Source organism: Pagrus major, chromosome 9, assembly GCF_040436345.1.
Source record: "Pagrus major chromosome 9, Pma_NU_1.0".
NCBI lineage: Eukaryota > Metazoa > Chordata > Actinopteri > Spariformes > Sparidae > Pagrus > Pagrus major.
In genome coordinates this window covers 10,952,921-10,977,447 of record NC_133223.1, presented here as the reverse complement: position 1 = coordinate 10,977,447, position 24,527 = coordinate 10,952,921, and the positions used below count along the sequence as shown (strand labels likewise).

Genomic DNA, 24,527 nt, shown 5'->3' with positions numbered 1-24,527 from the left:
TAAAATGCTTCTAATGTAAAAGCATCACTAATTGGCTACTAATCCAGTAATATGTTATAGTGAGTGTTGAATTAGAAGGGCCAATCTGCAGCAAAATTAGTACTTTATCTAAAATACTTTTAAAACATTTTGCTGATAATACTTACCTACTTTTATTGACGGAAGATTTCGGTTGCAGAACTTAATACTGAGTATTTTAAACACAAGCAAACGCTCTCAATACTTCTTCAACCACTGAGTACTGGGGAGTGAAAGCGATAGAAACGATGAAGGAGTGCAGACACATTAGCACACCACAGCGAGCAGTGACGCAGACTTTGAGCAGGTGGACTGTAAATGTAGTTTTTTCTTTTTCATGGAGGAGAAATCGGAGAAACGAACTAAAGGTGTGGTGAACTCTCACCCCGCGGTAAATCTCGCGTTAGCTCTGTGTTGTTACCAGGGGAACGCGAGCCTGAGAAGTTGCCGCTGTGGCTGCTTCAGTCTTTGGCCACATCGTGATGAACGCCAGAGATAACAGCACTACTCCTGTAATTCACAGGTAAACAGACATGCATGCAACAGCTTCGCTTATGGTGGATGTAACCTAGAGTCATCTCAACGCATTTGGCACTACCGTCCATTGACTCGAAGGTCGGTAAGCTGCCGTAGTTAGCCAGCTAACGTTAGCTTGTTAATGCTAATGTCGCTAACAAACTGTTGTTACCTGCTTCTCCCAGCTGTTACCACCAACTTTACTAACTCTGTCGACTCTGACTTATTTGCTAAGTAGTCTGGCAGCTCTAAGTTACGCTTGCTTAGTAAATAGAGTCTTAAGCAAATGTATTTCCGACACTGGAGTTAAAAATAGCTAACGTTGCTGGGGGTCAATATGGGCTTACTACGCTTACTTTCTCCTACGGGGCTAGGTCATTGACAGTTGGCGCTAAAATTCAATAACGCTAGTGCGTGTTATATGTGTATTCAACGCAAGGACGGCTGAGACCAAACTACTGCACATGTTATTTTCCACAAGTCGCTGCATTTATTAGACCTTGGTCTGCTCCTCGGTTGTGCACTGTCGCAGTTAAATGAGGTTGTGCTTGAAATTTTGAACGGGGTGTGTGTTGTGTTGTGTTGTGACGTAATGTTACTCTTTCTACACAGGTGCGTTTGTCAGAAAGGCCAATAAGTAATATCCTGCAAAATGCCGTCACCACAAGTCCTCCAGCCGGTTCTTAAAATGAAGGTGGATGAGCTCTTTCTAAACTGGTTGAGTGATCCTGCGACCCAGTCACTTCTCAAAGATTATCTTGACCTAATCAAAAGTGGACAGCACATTGATTTGAACAGTGGCAACACCCAGGACAAGAGGTCGATGACCTTCAATGAGAACAACAATGTGGCATCCCAAAAGAACCTGGCAGACAAGAAGCCTGCTCCGCTCAGCACTCCCTCCAGCCCCCCAACTACCAGTACCCTGCCCTCTGGCAGTAGCAGTAATACTAGAGTGACGGGACCCAATGGCAGAGTACTGCGGAGATCCGTCAGCACAAAAAAGGTACATTGTCTGTTGAAACAATAAATTAAAACACTGAACAACATTTGAATGGCTGTCAACAGATTTCTGTAGCCATGTAGCTCATCACTCTCGGCCATCATTCATGAGCCTCTTACACAAACTGTTATGAAACAGTTTTACAGGTTTAAACAGGATGTAGAGTTCCATAACACAACTTGTCACAGGGCTTTCATCTAAGGTTGTTGTTAACAGCGTTAAAACAAGGTGTGTCCTGCAGTTTCGGTCTTCATGCATGTGCCACCTGAGCCACAGTAGCTGTGACATACTGTAGGGTCGGTTGCAAAATCTTAGGAAGCCTCGTCTCTGTACAGCAGCAAGAATTTGCATTGAAATCTACAATGCACTTCGAGATTGGGGGATATATCATTAATTTTGGGAGGAGGGAGGCAGTGCCTTAATGTAGTAGATTTATTTTTTCAACACTGAGTTTGCTAAAAACATTTCAAAAAAAGGTTTTACCAAAATGTATCAGTAGGCCTTTTTCCCAGACATGTTACTGTACAAAAAGCAAACATGTATGTAACAAATTTAATGACAGCTCAATTCTATTTAGCTGCTTCATTTTCAGAGTTCTGGTATTGTTCATGCTGGTTTACTGTCACACTTTTATGACTTACTGGGTGGGACACATGAACAAATTTATTTCAGTAACACCTTCACTTTTCCTGTCATGACAGGTCAAAACGACTGCTGTGAAAAAAGACGTTAAACATAACTGCTGTTTCGTAATATGTTGATGTTAATTATGCTTTCATGTGTTTGCTAATAAGTGGATTTTGCACCAGCATTATAATCAAAAGTTGCACCTCATCAAACATAGATCCATGAGTTTATGACTGATGTTTTTTTTGCTTTAACCTCCAGTTTATAGAATTTCAATTTGGCCATGCCATCTGTCAACAATTGCTGTCCTTTTTTTAAATACTAATATCAGAAGTCCCTAAAGTTGGACATCACACACTTGGTCTTTAATCAGTTAATTTAATCCATCATGACTGTATAGATTTCAATTTCTAGTTTCTCAATCTTGACCTTAATGTATCCTCGTGGCTCTTTATTTTCTCAGTCTGGCCACAAGAGGCTGCTGAGTGGTCTACAGGATCAAAGGCAGTGAGGGGCTCTAATCAGGACTATCATAGTGGAGCCTCCATGTCTGTCGGCATATGTAGTGATTATTAGTCAAATACTTTCCAAATGTTCAGGCCTCACCCGCGAATTAGTGTGTTATGAGAGTTGGGAGTGTCTGAACCTAGCCTATCCCTGGCACTCTGGTTACTCCTTTCAGCCTGTGCGTTGCACATCTCATTATGCAGTGACAGAGGTCTCCAGAGGTAAATAGAAATTTTGCTTGGGGCTGCTTCAGTTATGGAAAGAAATCAAGCCACACTGAGCAGTTAAAAGCCACAAAATGTTTTTGTATGTTTGTTTAAGGACTCCCCCTCTGCCAAGATGAGAAGCTGTGAACATGGTGAATGTGATGACAGTGAGACAGCCAGACAACTGGAGGCATGTGCTCTTACAGACTCCGCCTTCTACATGTTGTTGACATGCTAAAGACAGGCATGAGGAGGCGTTCAAGTGGTCACTGGTGCGACATCTGTTCTCGGTCTGAATGAAACACCAGTGTTGGAGAGCTCAACCTGATGTTACACTCAGAGCAAGACGTTTGTCTTAATCCAGAATATAATTTTAAACTGTTCTGCTACCAATGTCTAAAAAAGAGCACCAGTTCACCTACTTAACATAATCAGATTTTCAGACCTTCGTGTCCACAGCAAATTTGAAAGATTACTCGTAAAGCATATATTATTTTAACCAACGAGAACAATGGAAGTGAAGCCTATTTTAAAAAATCCATCATGCTTTCTTTGCAATTCTTTTTAGACAAATGTATTACCAGAACACATAACATTTAAACATCCATTACAATTTATGATCTTCTGTCCATCAGAATTTCTCAGAAGTGAAGACGAAATTATAGACTTAGCAAGGCTTTTTTGTGACCTGATGAGAAGTCATTTGTTCGTTAAAACAAACTAACCACAGGCAGAAGAGGTCATTCTCCTCTATGGCTTTCACAGTTTAGTGTTCCTCAAAAGAGTGATCAGTTGGCTTTTCAATCTTCCTCATGGCTTTGTCTGTTTAACGTGCACATATGATGGAACAGTCTGGCAAATGAATTTGAATTTTTTTTGCCTTTCAAATCCGAGTATCTTTCCTCCCAGTGACCTTTGGCCCGTAATGCCACCCTCATTCCAGATTAACATAAAACAACTGCTGGACAGTTTGTGTATTCTGCTATGATGTGTCATGGCATGTGGCCACACTGTGTCACTCAATGTTAAAGGGATTGTGAGGTTGTATAAAGTAATACTTCTATTTTAAGACAACAAAATGAATTCCCGCATACAGATGCATTCTTCAAAGGATTACTCAAAAATTCAATTTATGTCACACTGATGCAGCCTGGAACAGCTGGTCCGACTTTGACATCAGACACTGATATAGATAGCCTCGGTTCCCGTCTGTTGGCATTGGATACCAGGAACTTTGCCAGTGAGATGAGGTGTGGCAGCACATTCATCCTGTGTAATTTACTCTGAAACGACTTCCATTAGATGCTGCTCATTGTCAGAATATGTGGCCGTAGATCTTTTATCTACGCTATGTACAGTAAATATCAGCTACCAAGGAAGTCTTGGCTTTCAGTTCTGCTGTGTACCACAACACCTACTTTTTCTCTGTGTTATTAGTGCAATAGGTCATACACAGAGACACTCAAGAGTCTTGGTAATATAGAACAGTAGAAATACATTTCTACATACTTACACTTTGAGTGTTTACTTTTTCTTCTTCTCTCAGCGTCTGCATTTAGCATCACAGGTTATTTCTCAAGATGTATTTTTATAACATGCTTGGTTGCGCTCAGCAACATTGAAGCTATTTGAAGCAAGGGTCCAGGGTCACGTTATCAGTTGCCTGACCTGTCAGGGAGAACCAGGTGTTAAACTGTTTCCTGTAAGTCCTTTTATTTTGTAGTCTTGGTGACTTGTGAGTGTCAAGTGTGTGTTCGCAAACCTTGGGTTTCGGCTAGGTCTCAGCAGGCTTGGCCTTATTTTAGATAGTACCAAGGAATATGAGGTGTTTATTAACCTATTTATTTTAAGAATAGTTCTTGAGCACTATGGAGCCTTCTACATTTCAAAGACTTGAGCCAAGAACCACTTTTGTTTTGTTTTAACTTTGTGATATAATATTTTAGATTATAATTTCCTTACTTTAGCTTTGTCATTTGTCTCAGTTAAGCTGTCATTTTTCCCGTTTCACTACATTATAAACTTGTAATTGAATTAAGTAAATAACTCTAAACACAAATACAGCTTGGTCAGTATACAGTCACATCATTTGGACACTCACAATAGTTAAAACTGAGAAAAATATAGGTAATATCAGTTTTGATGTCTCTTTCTCAGGACGGTTAATACTTTTGGCAAACCTAACTGTCGAAATAGAATAGGGAAAATGCAACCAAAGAGTAGGTAAAATCAACTTGGTCTTTAAAGGTGTGGTCTCTAACTATGGCTATAAACTTTAACTTTCAGTTATATAGTAGTTGCTGAAATGTTGCTGTTCTTTCTGTAGTGTTCTGACCCTTTGCTCCTTTTTTGGTGCCTGGATAGATAGCACCAAAAGTGGAGCAAATCAGTTATCATGGAAGTAATAAATAACTTCCATGATAACTGTCCGACTCTGCTTTTGCATTATTGCGCTTGTGCAAGCTAGCTGATCTGCTCACATCATGTTCCACTTGTCGGCCTTCCCTGAGCCCACCATGTTGCCAGTCTATCAGGCCTATTTTTGGCCCATGTTCACATGTATTCCAAATCCCTGTCTCAGACATGTGATTGTGGTAGATGGAGCTGGAGCTTTCTGGATTTCACAGCAGCAGCAGCAGCATCATTTCTGTAACTATTCTGTGAAACAGTTGTGGCAACGTCTGGGCGATACAAACTTTCATATTGGTCGATACCAACAATTATTGATAATTATTGATCGTTTTTAATGACCATTCCTATTTTTATAATTTTAAAGTTTAAAAGTTTGTATTTAACCTCTTAATTTTGAATTTAACCACTTTGTCAAGGTACACAGTTAACACAACAAGGAAACCCCACAATCCGCACAAGTTGGATTAGGCTGTTCACATTTTTTTTTTTTTCCAACTTTATTCAGCATCTTCAAATAACAAACAGGCATTATCATTGTTGAGCATCACCTCATGCTGTTTCCAAGCAGCACACTTAAACGAGGAAATAAAAACAAATGGCAACAAATAAACAAAAACAGCAGGGGGAAAAAAAGTTAATTAAATTAAGGGGATGTGCCGCAAAATGCCACAAAATTTGGAGCAACATTGAAGAATTTCCATTTGTGAATATATAATTTACAATCAAAATATTATTGCACAAAAATTCAACCTTTTTGTTTTGCATTAAAAAAAACACAAAACTTTACCATATGGTATTAAAAAACAGGTATTACATTCTTTGTAACTAACTACTCATGGTTTCTGTCCCAAAAAAGTTTAACAGTGTTACAGGTGTAGAAAAGATGTTCCTGAGATCCAGTATCTACATAACAAAATGTACATTTATTACTTTCCAAATTAAATCTCACTCTTAAGGATTCACTGCATGGATAAATAATTGTTTTTGAAATAAACCTACTTGTTAACAAATTAAATGACAGATATCTAGTTCTAACTTTGAAATAAAACATTTCTTTTAAGACAAGGGGGAAAACTTTTTTTTTTAATGATCTTAAAATTGTATTACATTTACCATCTAAGAAGTTGTAGTTGTCAATAAACAGAATATCAGATGTAGGTATTACGTAAGAATATTGTAATATTCCTTTTATCAGATTCATCAAAGCCACAGGAATATTTTTGACAACTAAAGAATATTCGTCTATATGAGCAGTCCAAATCAAATTTTATTTTGAGTGTAGTATAGCTCAAACATATTTCTCCATCCAATCTTTCTTAAAAAAGAAAAAAAGATCCTGTCATGTAAAATACACCTGATGTTCCAGATTATAGCGTTGTGTGGAGTGAAAGTATGCTTATAAAACATTTTCCAATATAGTAATACCTGCATATGATGATCAGTTCACTTAAGAGGCCATTTTAAGGTGTCTTAAGAGAAAAATAATTCCTCCAACCATTTGAAAAAGGTAGGAGGGTTAACTGAACCATCAACATATTTCATATTTTAGAAAAGTCTGCAGCCTTCTTAAGTGAATGACTCATTACTTCAAAATCAAGTACTATCCTACCCCCATCTTATACTGATTTTACCATATCGCCTTTTTGATCCAAGTGTTGTTTATTTACCAAATAAAGTTAAAATGAATTTTCTTGATACAACTGTATCATACAGCCAAAGAATATGCTGGGTAAAATAACCTTGATATTCCTTCCGTCTTAGTTAACAAGATTCTCCCAAAAATAGAAATATTCCTTTTGTAACCAGCTATTTAAAATGTTTTGATTATTTTGCATAACAATTTGAATTTTAGTGTTAATGTATTACTTTCTAAACATTCTTTTAATGCTTCAAAGAGCAATTCTCATATACAAGTCCAAAAAAACTGACAAAAAGTTAGTTGTAAATCCATCTTGACCTTGTGATTTTCCCCAAGCCATTTTCTTTATAGCTGTATCAAGCTCCACATGCCCTTTTAGATTCTAAAGATTTTAAAATACATTTTGAGTGTGTCTCTAAGAATGATGATGAACAGAAGTTTTGATACAATTTAAATACTTCATTAGCTATTTCTTTTGGGTGGGTGTCCTACTGAAATAGGAACTATTTTTTTCACCATCTTCAATCCTCTGCAGACATAGTAGCTTGGGAAACATATGTTAAGATTTCTTGAATTATCAACCAACAGTCTGTCCATGATTTGCAACTTCCATTTGCTTTAATCCACGAAAATTGTCTTTCTTTTGAGATTATAATGTCTCAAAACATCAATTAGAGAATTATATGTGCAGAAATTTAAAGCATCTTAGTTGTATTCATGGTCTATATACTTTTGTAGGAAGTCTATCCAAAAAAAACATAATCAAGGGATATGACAGGCTGTTCATGAGCCAGGGTGTTGTCCTATAAGCTTTTTATTGGTTTGCATTTAATGCATGCATGTGAGACTATTTAACTATTGTCTTATTGCTATCAATTGTGTGTCTACTGCCGATACATTTTGTTGTCGTTTTATCACCCAGGCCTAGTTATGGCTCTAGAGGTGGTTTGGATCACCTCTGTTTGGATTCAATGTGGTACATGTCACTGGCTCAGTGGTTGTTATTAATGCAGATACTGAAGCCAGCGGAACATAGTATTAGTGGGACACTATGTATGCTTGTATTGACAGTTTGGAGATGCCCTCTGGGGAGTTCTGCCCCACCCTTCCGCAATCTATTTCTTTCCGCTGTGGTTGCCTGTCTGCCCTGCATGTTGACCCTTGAATATCATTGTTTGACTGTCCAGCAACAGTGCTGAATGCAATTTTGATTGAAGCTAAACTACAATCTCAAGAACCTATGAATAGTCATCTGACTGCTGGGAGTTGTAACATGCAGACCTGCCAGTAAGTCCAGACAGTGTGTTTCATAATCTCACCGTTATGCAATGAAGTGAACATGACTGGAAACATGTTTCTGTACTGATCAGATTTAGCAGTATACAGATCAGACACATCCCAGTCCTCGTGTTTTTCTGTTTGTCACAGTGACCCATTAGACTGTGTTCACATAGCAAGCCTGTCTGACTGATAGTTGTCTCAGAGGGTGATGTTGTTTGGACAACCTGCCTGCAATGGCCCTAGGATGATTTATTTAGCGATATTGGTTGCTGTAGCTTGTTGAACCTGGTTATTTAAAGGACAGTTCGCCCCAAAATCAAAAAATACATTTTGTACATTATGTCCCTTTCCATAAATCATGACACAGTTACTGAGATGACCCACAGACCTTCTTCTGGCCATTTTCATGTAGGAACTTATTTTCTTTCTACTGAACTGCACTGTAGCAACGCACAGAATACAAGAGACTCATGGCCTTGACAGCTTGGGTTGTAAGCATTATTGGCATCCTCCTCGGCCGAGCTTCAATGTTAGCTAGTTTAGTTAGCTTTGCTAGCAAGCCTTTCCTCTATTATGAGATGCATGCTTCCTTCTGCACGGTGAGAAGAGGGCCCTCAACAAGGTCTGTGGATTATCTTAAGTAGCTGGGTCATGATTTCTGGAAAGTGACATAGCTGTTGAGATTTTCAAATGCATTTTTAGGAACTTTGAGCACCACAAGCCAAGTGCCTTCTGGTTCCATATTATCTGGTTATATTAGAGAAAGGGCAGACATCTCTACTGATGATGTCTCTAAAACTTAGCAAAACTGTCTACATGGATAAATGGCACTACGGGTATCAGGAAAGATTTCCCTTTAAAAGACAGACATTTCATACAATCCTGTTGGGAGCTACATTCAGAACTCGGTGTGTTTTTGCATCTGAGTTGTTGCTCTTCACACCATGTGTGCCTCGATTTTAAAACACCAACAGGGCTGTTGCCTTATATGTAAACCAACGCATCATTATCCCTGCTGTGTTGTGATATCTCTGTTTATGAAACACACTTCAGATTTTGTTTGCTCAGACATGAACAGAACAGAATGATTCCACGTGAGCTGACCGTTTCATCTGATCTACCAGGTTTTATTTTGGCCTCTGTGCTTTCCTTTCCATATTTGGTTTAAATTGATGAGCACGAACAAAAGGCAGCCACAGTGAAAAGCCATCACACAAACAGCTTATCAAGCATGTGCAGTGTCCTGTATGGAGGATAACAGGAACTGGGTTTGAGCAGTAACCAGTGGAAAATGTTGTGATCCTGTCATCTAAAAATACTGTGGGTGTGCTTTTGCGTTCTGTGTAATACAATAACATATAGGTTTATTTATTGTGCTCACTGATGTGGACATCTTTATACCATTTCTGTTGAATTAACATTTACATCTGTAGGCATATAGTTGTTAGGCTTTCCATGTGTAGAGTCAGTGCAGTGAAGGTAACCCCAAAGCTTTAGATCAGCATACTTATAGAGAATTGATGTAATTGCCATCAGTCCAGGAAAGCAGGAACCGGAAGCGTTTTTTTGTTTGAGGACTAAAGATACACCCTTGTTTCTCCAGATCTAGTTTCTTGGATTGCCCAAACAGTGTTTGTTGATTCTTTTAATAGGCGCAGACTGGTTCGGTCATCATTCTTTGAATTTGACATTTCTCCCCCCTCCTCTACTGCCCATCAACTATAATAAGACGTGGAATGGCTGGCAGCTCAGGCTTGCAAACGGAAGGCAAAACAAAGACCACCATAAGATCGGATGCAGAAGAGTTCATTATGTGTACATTATGTCTTACTGTTGTGTGTGTGTCATTTTGTGATTTGACCCCCACTCGTGCTATCTATCTATTATTGAGTTGTCATACTTCCGCTGTTTTCTTTATTTGCCAGTGCTTCAGTAAGTCTATTTTGTCTGCCTGCTGTTCATGTGATTTCTACTTGAAGGCAGATTTAGTAACAGATGAAGGCAGATTTAGCAGAACTAGCACGTCTTTCATTATATTCCATCACTTCAGGGGTTTAATTTTGAATTTTCCCATTAGCGTCTATATGTACTGTCCAAAAGAGCAGGGTTCCAGTTTGCATGGCTCAGAGTACATGCAGGCAGAGTGTGCTCTGAAGTATTTAAAAGTATGGGAGCTTTTCAGAAAAGAAGCCAGTGAACATGAGTGTCACAGTGATATTGAGGTGCATCCCTCATTTGGCTCTTGCCTCTGCTGCAAGCTGCAACAACAGGTCTGTCTCTTTACATAACCTTCTATGAGCACGGAGGAATGCAAACTGGAAAGGGCAGATCCATTGCACACACACACACCCCTCCCATCCCACCCCACACATACGCTAAGTGACTCCCATACACATACACCCCGTCACTTCTTATCTCCCCAGCAGCTTTGAGGCAAGGGCTCCCTGACCCTTTGCAGTGTGTGTGTGTGTGTGTGTATGTGCATGTTATGTAGAGACTAGGACAGAGCAGCAGGCAGAGCTGAGATTGTGCGACCAGATCTGGAATGGGAGAGAGAGTCACAGTAGCAGCTGCTCCCTTGCATTAAGAGGCTCTCACTCTGACAGAGGACAATCACAGGGACACAGACATAGAGGACTCCCACTGCTGCCACTGCACTTTGCTTCCAGTGCTCACTGCTACTGAATGATTTGTATAGTCAAGAGGATAACACTGGATTGAGTGTTGTGTATATGCGTTCCCCGTCCCGTCTGGAGCGAGGATGAGGATGAGGGAGCTGTCTCTGCGTCAGGACCCTGACCTAAGGAAGGAGTTGGCTCAGCTGGCACGTGGCTGTGACTTTGTTCTGCCCTCTCGATTCAAGAAGAGGCTCAGAGCCTTCCAGCAAGGACAGGCAGGTGTTTGTATGAATATACCTACTACCGCACAGGCTTGACTGGCCTGTTAGCCAATGGGCAGGTCTATTAATTTAGACTGGTATTTGTAAGGCATACAGATTGCATTAATACAAATCTTTTGTGTTACAGGCCAATGTTAAACTCCATGAATTCTAACTAATCCTCTCCGTTAGCAGTTATTGTTCATAAAGTGGAACTACAGGTAGTGTTGGACTCTGTCGCACCTTGGGCAGGTGAGGACAAGTGAGCGGTTACATCACTTTCTCTTGGCATTTAAAATAACTTGAGATATAAGATATGTGATGTGAGCCTCGGTTATTGGATGATGTTTCAACTTGTGTGGTATGTTGTGCTCAGCCGCTTTACTGTCCTCTTTCAGACCCCATCATTGTGAATGTGCAAAATGTCATGGGGCTTAGCAGTTGTGCTCAAGAGCTCTGCTAGCGGTTAGCATGAAGCAAGAGAGAGACAGAGACAGGGGGACAGTGTGGGGCAGGGCAACAGGAGATGTTTATGTCCTTTTATAGCCATGGCTGACACCAACACACAGGACAGAGAAGAGCAGAGGATCAGCCACTTTTATCATTTATCAGGTTAAATTAAGCAGACTATGACTGAAAGAATACAGAGAAACAATTTCACATAAACATGCAGAAGTGGACATGGCTGCATTTTGTCACATTATGTTCTCCTCTGCAATTTTAAGGTCGTCATTAAAGTTTTATTGTTGTTATTTAATGGTTATTTGTAGGCTCTGTCAAATCTAACAAGAGGTGAGAACAATGGGTAGAATGTGTTGTTCGACTTAAATCAAACAAGATAGTGTTTTTATCGCCCAGCTGGGGACTGTGTTGGTCTGTTTATGTGATCATTAAAGGCCATGGAGACTGATCCAGTTAGCAAATTCTTGAGTCGTGTAAATAGTCTTTGGATATGAGATGAAGATTCAGAGTGAAGCATGCTGTGCTCGAGCTGTTTTTAGAAACTGGCTAATATGTGCGACATAACGCATTTGGATCATAATGCATTCTGTCTTTTTATGTGTATGGCCATGAGAATATCTTGTTAATCATGGTCCTTAGCAAGACATTCAATGATTACCAGTATGAATATACTGGTTTTGAATAAAATGTATTATTACATAAAGACTTGGGCCCAATGAAGCATGATGTCATTGTTGTTAGACTTAAGAATACACTATTTTCTGTCATAATTATAGAGCTTAATAGTATATGCTACAAAGTCCTCACACACAAAGCTTTTATTTTGGCTCGTAGGCAGATGTAGTTAAAAGGACACACACAGATGTCCAGGCTCTGACATATTGGTAGTTTTCTGTGTAAATGAGTGTAGCACCTTAAAATTACATCTGTTTGAGTTTGTTAGAAATAAGTTTGTCACATAAAAAGACTAGAAGCTAACAGACCCTAAAGACCTACTGTACCTTTGCTGTTAAACCCTAAAACGCACAAACACATATCAACTGAATCACATGCCAGCCATGCTACTATTTGCAGGGCTGTCATTGACATTTACTGTTTGCCTGTAGTGAGGTACGCTGTTTAAACTTTCCGAGGTGGCTTTTTAGGGGAACACATATTCATGCTTATGACATTACAGTCATCTAGACCTTTACGACGGCTGCCCACTATAGACAATCTTTTCAATTAATAGCCCATTTCACAGCAGATATGTTGACATGCCCGGCAGAAAAAGTACAGGTGTAATTAAAAACATTAAAAATGCCCTCTCAACATTTAGGTGTGTCAGTTTCAGGTCCATCACAGTGTGCATGCTGGCTCACAGCCACAGTTAACTGAGACATTCGAATGAGTCATCAGTAATGTTATTTGAAACGTGCATTTCCTTCTGTGCAGTCATAACATCTGCTGTGAAAATGCAAATTAATTGATTTATTTGATTGTGTTGTCTCTCTCCAGATCATTACAGTCATTAAGGGGGGGGAGGTAAAGTTCCAGCCAGTATTTTTTGAGCTTATAAATTTACAATTATATTGACATGGATCATAACATGAAGACTTTGACTTATAAAAAGTCCAAAAATCTTAGCATTCTGTTTTCACTAACTGCTGATTAGAAAGTTTATGTCAAACATTACTGATTGAAACATTTAATCAGTAAAGTATCAGTAAACATGAGTTAATCAGATCTTTTGGTTGTCTTGTTTTACCATATCTCATGTTGTTTAGAGATACCATTTTGTTTACAGTTAGATCACAGATTATGCTGTTTAAAACCAAAGTGTATTTGTAAACATTGTGATGCCACAAATGTGATGATAACTTTATCTTATTGTTATTCCAGCTTGCATTCCTCCATTATTATCTTGTTCTGCATAGCTCTTACACATTCTTTACCCAAAAGAGTTTGATGATCAGGTGGCATTTTACAACTGGCAGCCTTTGCTGAACATTGCATGGTTTCCAGCAACAGACTAAAATGATTATCTGTCATATCAGTCTACACATATGAATGTCAGTTGACGCATCTTAATTTAAATCTGTCACAGACTGACAGTGTATTAGAGGGGAATGTCTATCACAGACGTATCTATTACAGATAAATGGATAATATTCATGATTGCTGAGTTGTCACAACTCTCGCCTGATGGGCATTGGGGTTTGCTGAGAGGTGTGGTTACAGTGCTAGCAATGCAGAGTTTGTGTGAAGGCGAGCTTGAGCACATGCTGGAATGCTCGAGCTTTGAGGTGTTAGCGTTTGCTAGCATCAGTTGCTAACAGTTTATTTCTGTGTTTGTCTCAGGCCCAGGTGAGGACGAAGGAGCCTGTCACCACTGCGCTGAGTGAAAGCATTCCAAAGTTTCACTTCCCACAGGGCCGGCCCCAAGCCAACCTCAACATCGACAGCCTCATTTCCAAAATTGAGAAAATATTTTCCCAATTCCCAAATGAAAGGGCCACCATTGAGGACATGGGCCAGGTTGCCAAGGTGAATATGTGATTTGTAGCATGGAGGTTCAGCTGCCACCCAGCAAATTATTTTCATTGGTGCAATTTCATTCCTTGTTTGCTGATTTTTAAACCTCTCGGAAAATATTATCTATGTCTCCCAGAGGAATGTGAGAAATGGCCTGAGGGGAACCTGAGAGAGGAGGGAAATGACAGCTAGGTTTCCTCAGGGAAGGCTTAAAGTGATGCAACACTGCTTGTCAACCCAATAGTGTAAAGTGTCATTGTGCTGTTCTTTTTCTGCAAAGATCAAATGTGTATCTACAAAGTTAAAGAGCGTATTTAATTTTTTCTTTCTCTATATCCATTGCCCCATATCTCCTTCTTCCTCATCTCCCTAGGCCTGTGAGTGCCCTCTTTACTGGAAAATGCCATTGTTCTGCTCGGCTGGAGGCGACAGGACCGGCTTCGTGTCCGTTCACAAGTTCGTGGCTATGTGGAGAAAGTAAGACAATGGCTCCACTTATTCTCACTCGACCACTGGTGAACACACAACTAAATGGCTCACACAGTCTCTTCAGAACAATAATGACCACTTGCTGAGATTACAGACACTGCATGCAGCTCTCTACTAACATGGCATTTTCCTTTTCATTTCTAAACACAAATCATTGATTACAAATGCTTCACAAATGTCCACAAGGGAATAGTTGCTGTGCATATACAGTATTTGAACGAAAACATCCATTCAGTGTCTTTCTGCGTAAAATTGAAAGGAATACCATCAGGCTTTTGTAATGCCGGCTGCACATTTAGCTTTTTGCTGAATGCTGTTGTATGCAATAGGCCTGCTCTTGTATTACTTTGTGAGCCTCCAGAGAACTGGACAGACCTGGCCTTTGACTTGAGCTCATGACTGAGCCATTCTTTAATGAGAGGCCACAGTAGACACTTGCATTATTTCCCCGTTGCTACCATAACACTCAACACTTATAATCACCAGGCGGCGATTCAGAATCCTAATTTCAGAATGTATTATACCTGCACTTGCACGTGAATGGAACAATTTTAATCTTGCACTCTTTAAAGAACAATAAAAAGGATTGAGAACATAAGAGCAAAAGAGGGAGTAACCTTGCAACCATCTGTTCTCTCTTTTCTTCTCCAGAACTCTGCAGACCTGTCATGATGACGCTTCTAAATTTGTGCACCTCTTGGCCAAGCCTGGCTGTAATTACCTGGAACAAGACGACTTTATTCCATTCCTGCAGGTACTAGCTGCAGCACACCCAGGGAGAGGGCTGGACTTGGCCATGTGAGATGGCAAAATTGCATTGGCCTCAGTGGTGCGAACTGGACTTAATTTTTGGACAGCCCTGCTGAGGCAGTGCTTTTTCATGTGGCGGAGGACTAATTCAGGGACGTTACTGTAAGCCATTAATATAGTGGAGGGGAGTTAACAGAAGAGAGGTTTCACTGGTGCACAACTAGAGCTCAGCACATTGTACACACACATTAATGCACCAAAACAATCCCAGGAAACATTGGCACAGGTTTATCAAGTTGTTTCATAAGAATCATCTAACTGACTGTTTCGTCAGTCTTACCATGTGGACCTGCTGTGCTGGCTTTTTGTATTCTCATTCCCCCTGACAAGCTGTTGGTGCTCAACACTTGCCCCGCCCTACACCTGATTCATTTTCATGCTGGCAGGAGCGGCTGGGCTGTACCAAACAGCCGTTAGCATACCAGCAGAGATGCTTTGTGGCACACGCTGTTTAATTTGTATGGTCCCGCTCGGTGAATCGCCTTTGACTGTTTTGATGAATGAAAGGCGGATTGCAGTGGAGTAGATTTGACTGTCCCCGCCTGTTTCCTGTGCCCAGTGATTTATGTGTTTCTCTATGATTTAATTTCTCACAGTAAGAGTCAAAGAGGCACGACGGCTGCCCTGAAATAAGGCCTTTTAATTTCATTGCCGCCTCCGCATTTATGTCAACAATTCTTTCCTGCAGCAGAAGGGAAGGGGGTAGAATAAAGAAAAGACATGGGGGAGTTTCATGGCAAGAATATAGCTACAGTTCATTTGAAATGCAGCACACCCCCTGTGACTTTATCGCATGAGGAAGGAGAGAAGGTTAAGCAGTCACAAGCAAACGTCTTTTGTCTGGCCTTCTCGCCACTTTGCTGTCAAATCAGAAAGGCTGAAGCTCATCCAAAAACCGGTCGACCCAGTGTTTTCTGACTTCAAAGAAGCATTTAAATTTGATGGCCTCTCCCAACAAGGCCTGGAGCCTTTTCTTTACATAGCACAAGTTATAAAGCATATGGCATGACAAAGTGAAGTAGATAGAACCTGACAACTTCTGATGTTTGAATAAGTATGCATTTATATGCCTACTCTGAATGTCATGAGTTCTATATACCAAAAATAAAGACACATGTGGTTTGCCATTAAACTCGTCTCTGAAAGAAACTGCAGAATTTAAGTGAACATATGTATTTGTTATTGTAGTATGCACATCGTCTCATGGGGTTGTTCTTTTGCATTTGTGTCTGTTAGTTTTGTGGGGTTTGTTATTGAAATGAGGCAGACATGCAGTGGACACAAAGTGAGCTGACTTTACTTTATGTTTTCAGGATGTGGTGAACTCACACGCAGGTCTGGCCTTTCTAAAGGAGGCACCAGACTTTCACTCACGATACATCACCACGGTATACCATAACACAAGACACAGTACATTACTGCTGCAACATTGCAGTAGTGAAACATTAAAATGGCACTGTATCGATCAAGTTTTGCCCATGCTTTCTTAGATTATATACTGTATCATAACACTGTCAACTGTTTTTTCAGGTGATTCAGAGGATATTCTACAATGTGAATCGGTCATGGACTGGAAAAATTACGTATTCTGAGCTCAGGAAAAGTAACTTTCTTCAGGTATACGACTCTACAATTACAATAGCTTTTTTTTTCACCTCCTGTACTAAAATGTTTCTATGCTGCTAAGGGGGTTTGCTGGTACAAAGTACAACATAATATTCTCAAACGCAACTCAGAGTATTAGTTACTTAAAATAATTGCTGAAATCTGGAAATGTGACAACATCGCTACAAAGAAATCCAACTGGGCAAAACACATGTGCATGTCAACTGTTTCATCAGATAGGAATTGCTTTTTGTGGAGGTAAAACTGTGAGGCAGGGCACCCACAATGTTGGAATAACTCATCATTGCACTACACCAAGTATAGTAATGTGAAGAAGGAAGTCAGTCTGTAAACTATAGCGGATGTTTACAAAGGACAGTTTGGCTAAAATTAACCATATATTGATCATTACTAATTAAATACAATTTATATTGTACACACCAAAATTTGACCAACTTTTTTCGTCTTCTGTCCCAGAATGTGGCATTGCTGGAGCAGGAAGAGGACGTGAACCAGCTCACAGAGTTCTTCTCCTATGAACATTTTTATGTTATCTACTGCAAGTTCTGGGAGCTGGACACAGACCATGACCTCTATGTAGACCAGAAGGACCTGGCACAGCACAATGACCAAGGTGCACAAGCAAACCTTACTGTCTTTGCACCTGACTAGAACCAAACTTTGAAATAATTTTTAAGCATGTTGCGGAACTTGCTTTGTTTGTGTATGTCCTATAGTCACACGAACACACAGTTCAAACAACTAATGACAAAACAAATGACAAGTGCTTTCAGAACACAAGAGATGATGACTAAATTAACTTCCCTTAACATTCCTGGCATTTGTTAGCACTGTTAGTAGGCTACAACTACATGGAACAATAAAAATCATTTGTTAATGTCATTTGGTGCAGGTTTACTGCTCACACACAAACACTCACTTAGGGGGGGAAAAAAACGTGTCTTTGGTGCTTCCTCCCCACACACTCAACACCACATGTTCTTGGTTGATGGTCTGTGAGTGAGGCAGGGGAAATGAGACACAAGATCAATAAGAGAGCAGCAAATATACTTTGCTCAAATGACGCCATGTCTGGAACAATTTCTCCCACTATACACTCGAAATGATGACCAGAGGATTTATAGCATTGTCAAGATAATAAAAAAAAGCTACACTAGCCAGTCTGGATTTACAGTCTGTGAGAATGGATTACATGTGTTGTGAAAAAGTTGTACATTAACTGAGAGAGCTTTTGTAGAAGAGAAAACCGTTTTCTCTGACAGTCTGGATTGTAAATAATCTCTTTGCTGTATTTTTTTCCAGCCATCTCCCATAAGATGATTGAGAGAATATTCTCAGGAACAGTCACAAGGTAAGTGAAAATATGTAGGTTTTAAGTTTAAAGGATGCTTATCATGTCATTCAGTTATTTTTTCCAGAATAGATATACAGTATTTCTTTTTTTATTTGATTACCAGTTTCAATAGTGATTGTGTGGCTCATTTCAACAGAGACAGACGGGTGTATAAGGAAGGGCGGCTGAGTTATGCTGATTTTGTTTGGTTCCTTATCTCTGAGGAGGATAAGAAGACGGACACCAGGTACATACACCTTGTACTTGTAAACATTTTTGATCCAGCCAGATACTGAAATAATTGTAGTCTGAGACATTCTTAATAAGCTGTGTGCATTCTGGGTGGAATTACGTAAGCCACCTATTTTATTCTGCCTCCAAAAAATAGCATAGATTGTTTTGTTTGCATTCAAGACTAATAATTGAATTACGTTTCTTTATGTCCTTTACGTCTTTTCTTACATGCACCCCTGCTCACTTCTCTTTTCCTTACTCGGTGTCCAGTATAGAGTACTGGTTCCGCTGTATGGACCTGGATGGGGACGGGGTGCTCAGCATGTACGAGCTGGAGTACTTCTACGAGGAGCAGTGTCAGAAGCTGGAGACCATGGCTATCGAGCCCCTTCCCTTCGAGGACTGCCTCTGCCAAATGCTTGACCTTGTCAAGCCTGAGGTCGAAGGTCAGACATTTATACCCACTCTGAGAAGCTCACACAGCAGAGAGTCTGACAGGTTTCATGTTTTTTAGCCAAGACAGTCGTAGACACGCACACACACTCTGAGGCCGGGGCATTGATCATTAGCTGAGGAAACGGTTATAGATGAGAGACTGACTGACTGATCTGCACTGCCTGCTGCCTGCCAGCTGCTGGTGTCATCCACACCACTCAACAAATTCCCTCCAGCACTTAGCTTTACCACCATCCCATTTAGAAGACACTAGTACACGGTGAGGCTATGCATGTTTAGTATTGATAGCCACAGCGAGAATGTGACCCTTAGTCGACCTGCTGGTATGCTGCACTAGTGGAGCTGTGGAATATTACATGTAATATGAGATGTTACAACTTCTTGACTTTGTATTTGAGGCAGATGTTTCCCTCCACAGTTACGCCTCATGATAACACAACTTTGACTATTTTAACAGATGTAAAAGCCTCTTTAAATTTCACATTAAAATGTGACATTCTTTGGGAGATTTATGGTCTGTGGTACAGACATATCAACTTGTACATTAGTGTAGAGGTGCTATGTGTGATATGACATGCAGATTAAGAGTTACAACCAACGAAAAATATCTGAAATGCCTCTGTTGAGGAATTTGGACTTGACAACCCTGATAACACTTTTTTGTTTCATTTCACATTTCAGAGACTATATGAATTTGAATAAAATGATTGACAGATTGATAAATAATAAAAGCAAAAATTAGTTTGAAATCTTGTGGTCCAGCTGCCGTTTGATCAGTAGTCAGAAAATCATATCCTTAACCCCTATGATGAGTCACTCAACATTTACTCACTCAGCAAGGTCTCAGGCCAATTTTGAAAGCTAGTTTGGATGGAAAAGTCGGGCTTAAAAATTCTTGTAGACGGACCTAAAAGGGTTTCATATACATTCCATTAATAATCTGTCACTGGGTACGTTTGTGTTTGTAATCCTATTTAAAGTGCCTATTTTATCCCATCCAGGTAAAATCACTCTGCGGGACCTTAAAAGGTGCAAGTTGTCCCACATCTTCTTTGACACTTTCTTCAACATAGAGAAGTACCTGGACCACGAGCAGAAGGACCCATTCTCTGTTATAAGGGTAAGTGATAGGATGACCCCAGATGTGAGATAGAATCATGACTTGTTTTACCGTCAGAGGTCAAGTGGCTTACGTGACTTGTCATGTTTTTTCAGGAGGTGGAGACAGACGGCCAGGAGATCTCAGACTGGGAGAAATATGCCGCTGAGGAGTACGACATCCTTGTGGCTGAGGAGGCTGCCAACGAGCAGTGCAATGACGTGTAAGTCTGACTTTACATGTGGGTCTGGTAGATATAGCTGCAAACCAGAGCCTTGATTTATCAAACTGCTCAAAGTGTAACTTTTGACTTCAGAAGAAGATAAAAGTAAAAAATCATTCACGTTGACTCTTGCTGACAACCTTCACAAAAGTTTTTTTATTATATTTAAGACGGCTTCATGGCTGCATTGATAGATCTTTCTTGTGAACCTAATCTACCACACAGCATCAGCTGCTCCAGTTTGGCTTTATTTTGTATCATTTTTGGCCACTTTTCGATAATTGCATCCCTATTTGTATGTATTTAATATTAGATTGTTGTTAATTTCACATTTTAATCACTCCAGATGATGAAAAGACTTAAACAAATGAAGGCAGATAGGCCAAATCTCTGTACTGGTTATTCCTTGTTGCGACACACGTGATCGCTTAAATTTGCTATGAGACGTTATTGCTTCACTTCTTTTGTGTGTATTTTTCTCCAGTTACAGCAAAGTTGTCCTTATGCAGCATTCCTATGTGTACTTTTAAACACAGGTCCTAATTATTGTGTTAGCTAATGTAATATTGTAATTACAGCCTTTTTATTATGATTATGAGTGCTACGTTACCGGTATGGTATGGTTGTCAAATGTGAAAATATATAGACAATTTTTACGACAGACCTACCGACAGTACAAGTGTAATTGATTACATTTTTAAGAAATTCTGCTGTGCTGTCAGAAAGTGGTGATTTAGTACAAATTTACTGTAATCGGAGAGAACAATACTTGCATCATTTTAAAGCTGCAACAATTAATAATCGATTAATTGATTAGTTGTCAACTATTAAATCAATCGTCAACTATTCTAAAAAAGTCAAAACTCTGATTCTGGCTGCTTAAATGTGAATATCTTGTTTCCTTACTCCTCTATAACAGCAAACTGAATACCTTTAGGTTGTGGACAAAACAAGACATTAAAGAACATCATCTTGATCTTTGGGAAACACTGATTGACATTTTTTCACCATTTTCTGACATTTTATTTATCAAACAACTGATTGATTAATCTGGAAAATAATTGACAGATTAATTGATAATGTAAATAATCCTTAGCTCCAGCCCTGCACCATTTTTGAATTAGAAGTAAGATCGGTTAAGGGCAAGATGATTTCAGTTTTCTGTCTAACTGGGCAATACACATAGCAGATCGTCAGAGCTTTATGTCTCCTTGCTAAGACTGGGCATTTTGTGACAGTGAGTGAGTCAGTGATAGATGAGGTTGCTGACAGGTATGTTGTGTGGCGGTTTTAGGAACACCACTGACTTCTAAAGACAGGCTGCTAACCAGAGCAGGTAAGACACGCAGGGTAACAGCAGGGACTAGTGTTATCCTCCTCCTCTTTCTCTCTGGGCCAGTCCAGTCATAAACCCACTCCTAGCTCCTACCCTCACCACACCAGTGTGACCATACTGTTAACAGCAGATCCGACAGCACAGTCGCGTGTGTATGTAGCCATGTCTTCGAGCTGGGAGTCTGTTTTTGAACCAGACACTTTCTGTTTTTATCCTGCCTCTTAAAAAAAAAACAAAAAAAAAACCTCTACTCTTTAACCATCTCTGTCTGTGCCTTCATGTGTTCTTCCTTCGTCTTTTCCAGTTGCACTGGTTTGTTCAAGATGTTGTTTGGAGAACTAGTTTGACATTGTGGGGACTACTCTTATTTGTTTTCATGCCAGAAGTTGGATGAAAAGATCTCTACCACTCTCATTCCTGTGTGATAGATATGACGCTGCTGCCAGCAGCCCATAAGCTTAGCTTAGCATAAAGACTGGAAATTGGAAAACAGCTATGATCTGTCCAAAGCTAACAAAACTTGCCTACCAGAATCTCTAAAGCTCTTTTATTAAAAATGCATATCTTGTTTGTTTAAGATGTTTCAAAACGTGTATAGTGTAAACAGGACAAGTCATGGTTTTACAGAGATGGTACTGGATTATTTCTTGGCCGGGTGCAGTGACCTCCTGCAGTCTTGTTGTTACCATGAAGTTTCCAGGCAACCAGTGGATACTCGTTTTTACACCTTAGTTTTTGCTATGAATTTTAAAAAACAAAAGATATCAGTAAGCTTTAGAGGTGCTGGGCTTGTGTTCTGGTAGTAGTTTCATATTTACCGTACAAACTGAGTCAGTTGTATTATCTGTAACTCAGGAAGAAAGCAAATAAGCAAATTTCCCAATGTTTTTATATTTATGTTATTTATTTTCCATTTCTTCTTTCCTGACACATTTCTGACTGATGTTATCCTCTGTGTGTCTGTTTAGGTATGAAAATCCTTTGAGCCCTTTAGGGCAGCACATCTCCAATGAGCTGGGTCTGACAAAGAGACACTTCTTTGAGATCCCCAGTCCACATTGCAACCTGGACCTGGACGAATATGAATATGAAGATGATTTTGAATGACCCCATGATCCTGTTGCATTTTCCCACAAGCCTGCTGAGCGCTGTGCGCTCCCAGACCCGGAGTTCAACCAGCAGTGTTGGTAAATGAATCGCATCAAGTCAGAGATTTGCAGATTTAGGCCCAGTTCCCATCCTGCAAAACAGGACACAGTTCAATAAACAGGGAGTGAACGCAAAACCATGAGACACTGTCAGAACACTGATGGGGTCAGATGTGCTGTAGAAATGGACACAGTATCACACATTTGGATACAGGACATGCAAAGCGGTCTGAGCAAAGTGGTTCTTCACAATACTGTATTATAGCAGATGTTTTAATATTTCACCTGTCACACAGCTGACTTTATGATGTCACAAGCAGCACGTTTAGACTTTTTCTCCATCCCCACATGTTGACAAAGGAAAAGTTATGTTTTGCCTGAAATGCTTTGTACTAATAATGTCTGGGGCGAGTGTTATTTAATCTGAACATCAGCACTGTGTGACACATTCACATGAGCTGAATCACATTCTTTACACACTGGAGCTCCCTGGATCGATAGACAGAAACCATGTTGATTTGATTCAGGTTTTGAACTAATTACCATCTGAAGTCATTGGCTAATGTTACATTCCAGTGTTCATAACTATGAGACTGTAAATTCATTAATGGTTGTTGAAATGAGAAGCTACTGCAAATGCCAAACAAGCCACCGTTGAGCCTGCTGTAAACACACAAGGACACAGTTCAGACTTGCACACACTGCGTATATTGTACAGGTTGTATTCATTATGACTTAGATTTAATGTATGTGTGAGATGCGGTTATAAATTATTAGAGATGAATTTATAAATAACTGTAAATATTAATTTGGTGCGTGCTGTGTTGTAAATGATTTGGGCAAGTGTTTCAGACAAATTCTTTTTTTCTATGTTATAAAGTACTTAATTTGAATGTACTTTGACAGAACAAAAGGAACCAATTTTAAAATGTTTTGCTTTTCTGTAAATTAATAATAAAGCCTTGGTTGATGGAAGAGTAAAGAAAACCGACTATGCAGTTTAATTTGATCCATCTAGTAAAAACTGGTTTTCTTATGGTCAGCTTGATTCTACTCTCACCATACAGCTGCTGATTGCAAACACAAATATAGATGTTGAAAGGCAACGGTAGAACATGATAAAAATGTAACAGCTTGGGAAAATTTGCTTGTTTGCACACATTTTTATTTAAATTAATTTACAGCGATACATAAGCAGTTTTTGGCAAACTAACCCAACTATTTCCTATAAGGAGCAATAATAAAGTGGCAGAAAGGACAGTAAAGCAAAATCCTTAATGTACACTGAGATAATTCTACGTCTTGGAGCCCAGTGTGATCCATAAGTAATATTCAAAGATGAATCATGTGTTATTTGGAACATTCACGTACAGTATAGACGCGTATATGTGGAAAACACATTTAGACATAATGATACACGTTCCTCAAATGAAAGTGGTCTGAATAAAATACACCTGGTGTGAAATTATTTGAATAATAGCGCTATTATTACTCTATTTCTCTCACTGTTAACAAATCCCATAAAAAGCCCCTGCATGTGGCCTCAATCAACTATAGTTTTCTACTGAAAATGTTAAATCTGTGAAAACCTATCACAAATATAAAGTAAACTTTTTAATAAACAGTCTCTGTGATTTACTGAAACAGTTCAGTTTTTTTGAAATGTTACTCAAACAATAGTAATAGTGATTTGTTGGTGACTATTTTCAG

The 24,527-nt window shown here is 39.5% G+C and overlaps 1 protein-coding gene across 3 annotated transcripts; it reads left to right on the top strand.

Moving 5' to 3' along the window:
• The first annotated feature begins 443 nt into the window (after positions 1-443).
• ppp2r3b (protein phosphatase 2, regulatory subunit B'', beta) lies at positions 444-24,517 on the top strand. 3 transcript variants are annotated; one of them, XM_073473926.1, is made up of 14 exons: positions 444-633; positions 1,147-1,540; positions 13,890-14,075; positions 14,437-14,540; positions 15,204-15,306; positions 16,676-16,750; positions 16,893-16,979; positions 17,445-17,601; positions 18,291-18,339; positions 18,479-18,568; positions 18,826-19,001; positions 20,013-20,131; positions 20,227-20,333; positions 22,638-24,517. In XM_073473926.1, the coding sequence occupies exons 2-14, from the start codon at positions 1,187-1,189 to the stop codon at positions 22,774-22,776; spliced, it is 1,746 nt and encodes a 581-aa protein (XP_073330027.1). In that variant the 5' UTR covers positions 444-633; positions 1,147-1,186; the 3' UTR covers positions 22,777-24,517. The 3 variants fall into 3 exon arrangements, with proteins under 3 accessions (XP_073330027.1, XP_073330026.1, XP_073330028.1); XM_073473925.1 differs by having other exon boundaries at positions 456-541; XM_073473927.1 differs by lacking the exon at positions 22,638-24,517 and adding an exon at positions 21,628-21,679 and having other exon boundaries at positions 456-541.
• Positions 24,518-24,527: the final 10 nt, after the last annotated feature.

Excerpts from the sequence above, each read along its gene's own strand:
- ppp2r3b (XM_073473926.1), top strand. The coding sequence starts at position 1,187 with ATGCCGTCACCACAAGTCCTCCAGCCGGTTCTTAAAATGAAGGTGGAT. Across the intron at positions 1,541-13,889 it reads GATCCGTCAGCACAAAAAAG|GCCCAGGTGAGGACGAAGGA; the intron begins GTACATTGTCTG and ends TGTTTGTCTCAG. Across the intron at positions 19,002-20,012 it reads TGTCAAGCCTGAGGTCGAAG|GTAAAATCACTCTGCGGGAC; the intron begins GTCAGACATTTA and ends TATCCCATCCAG.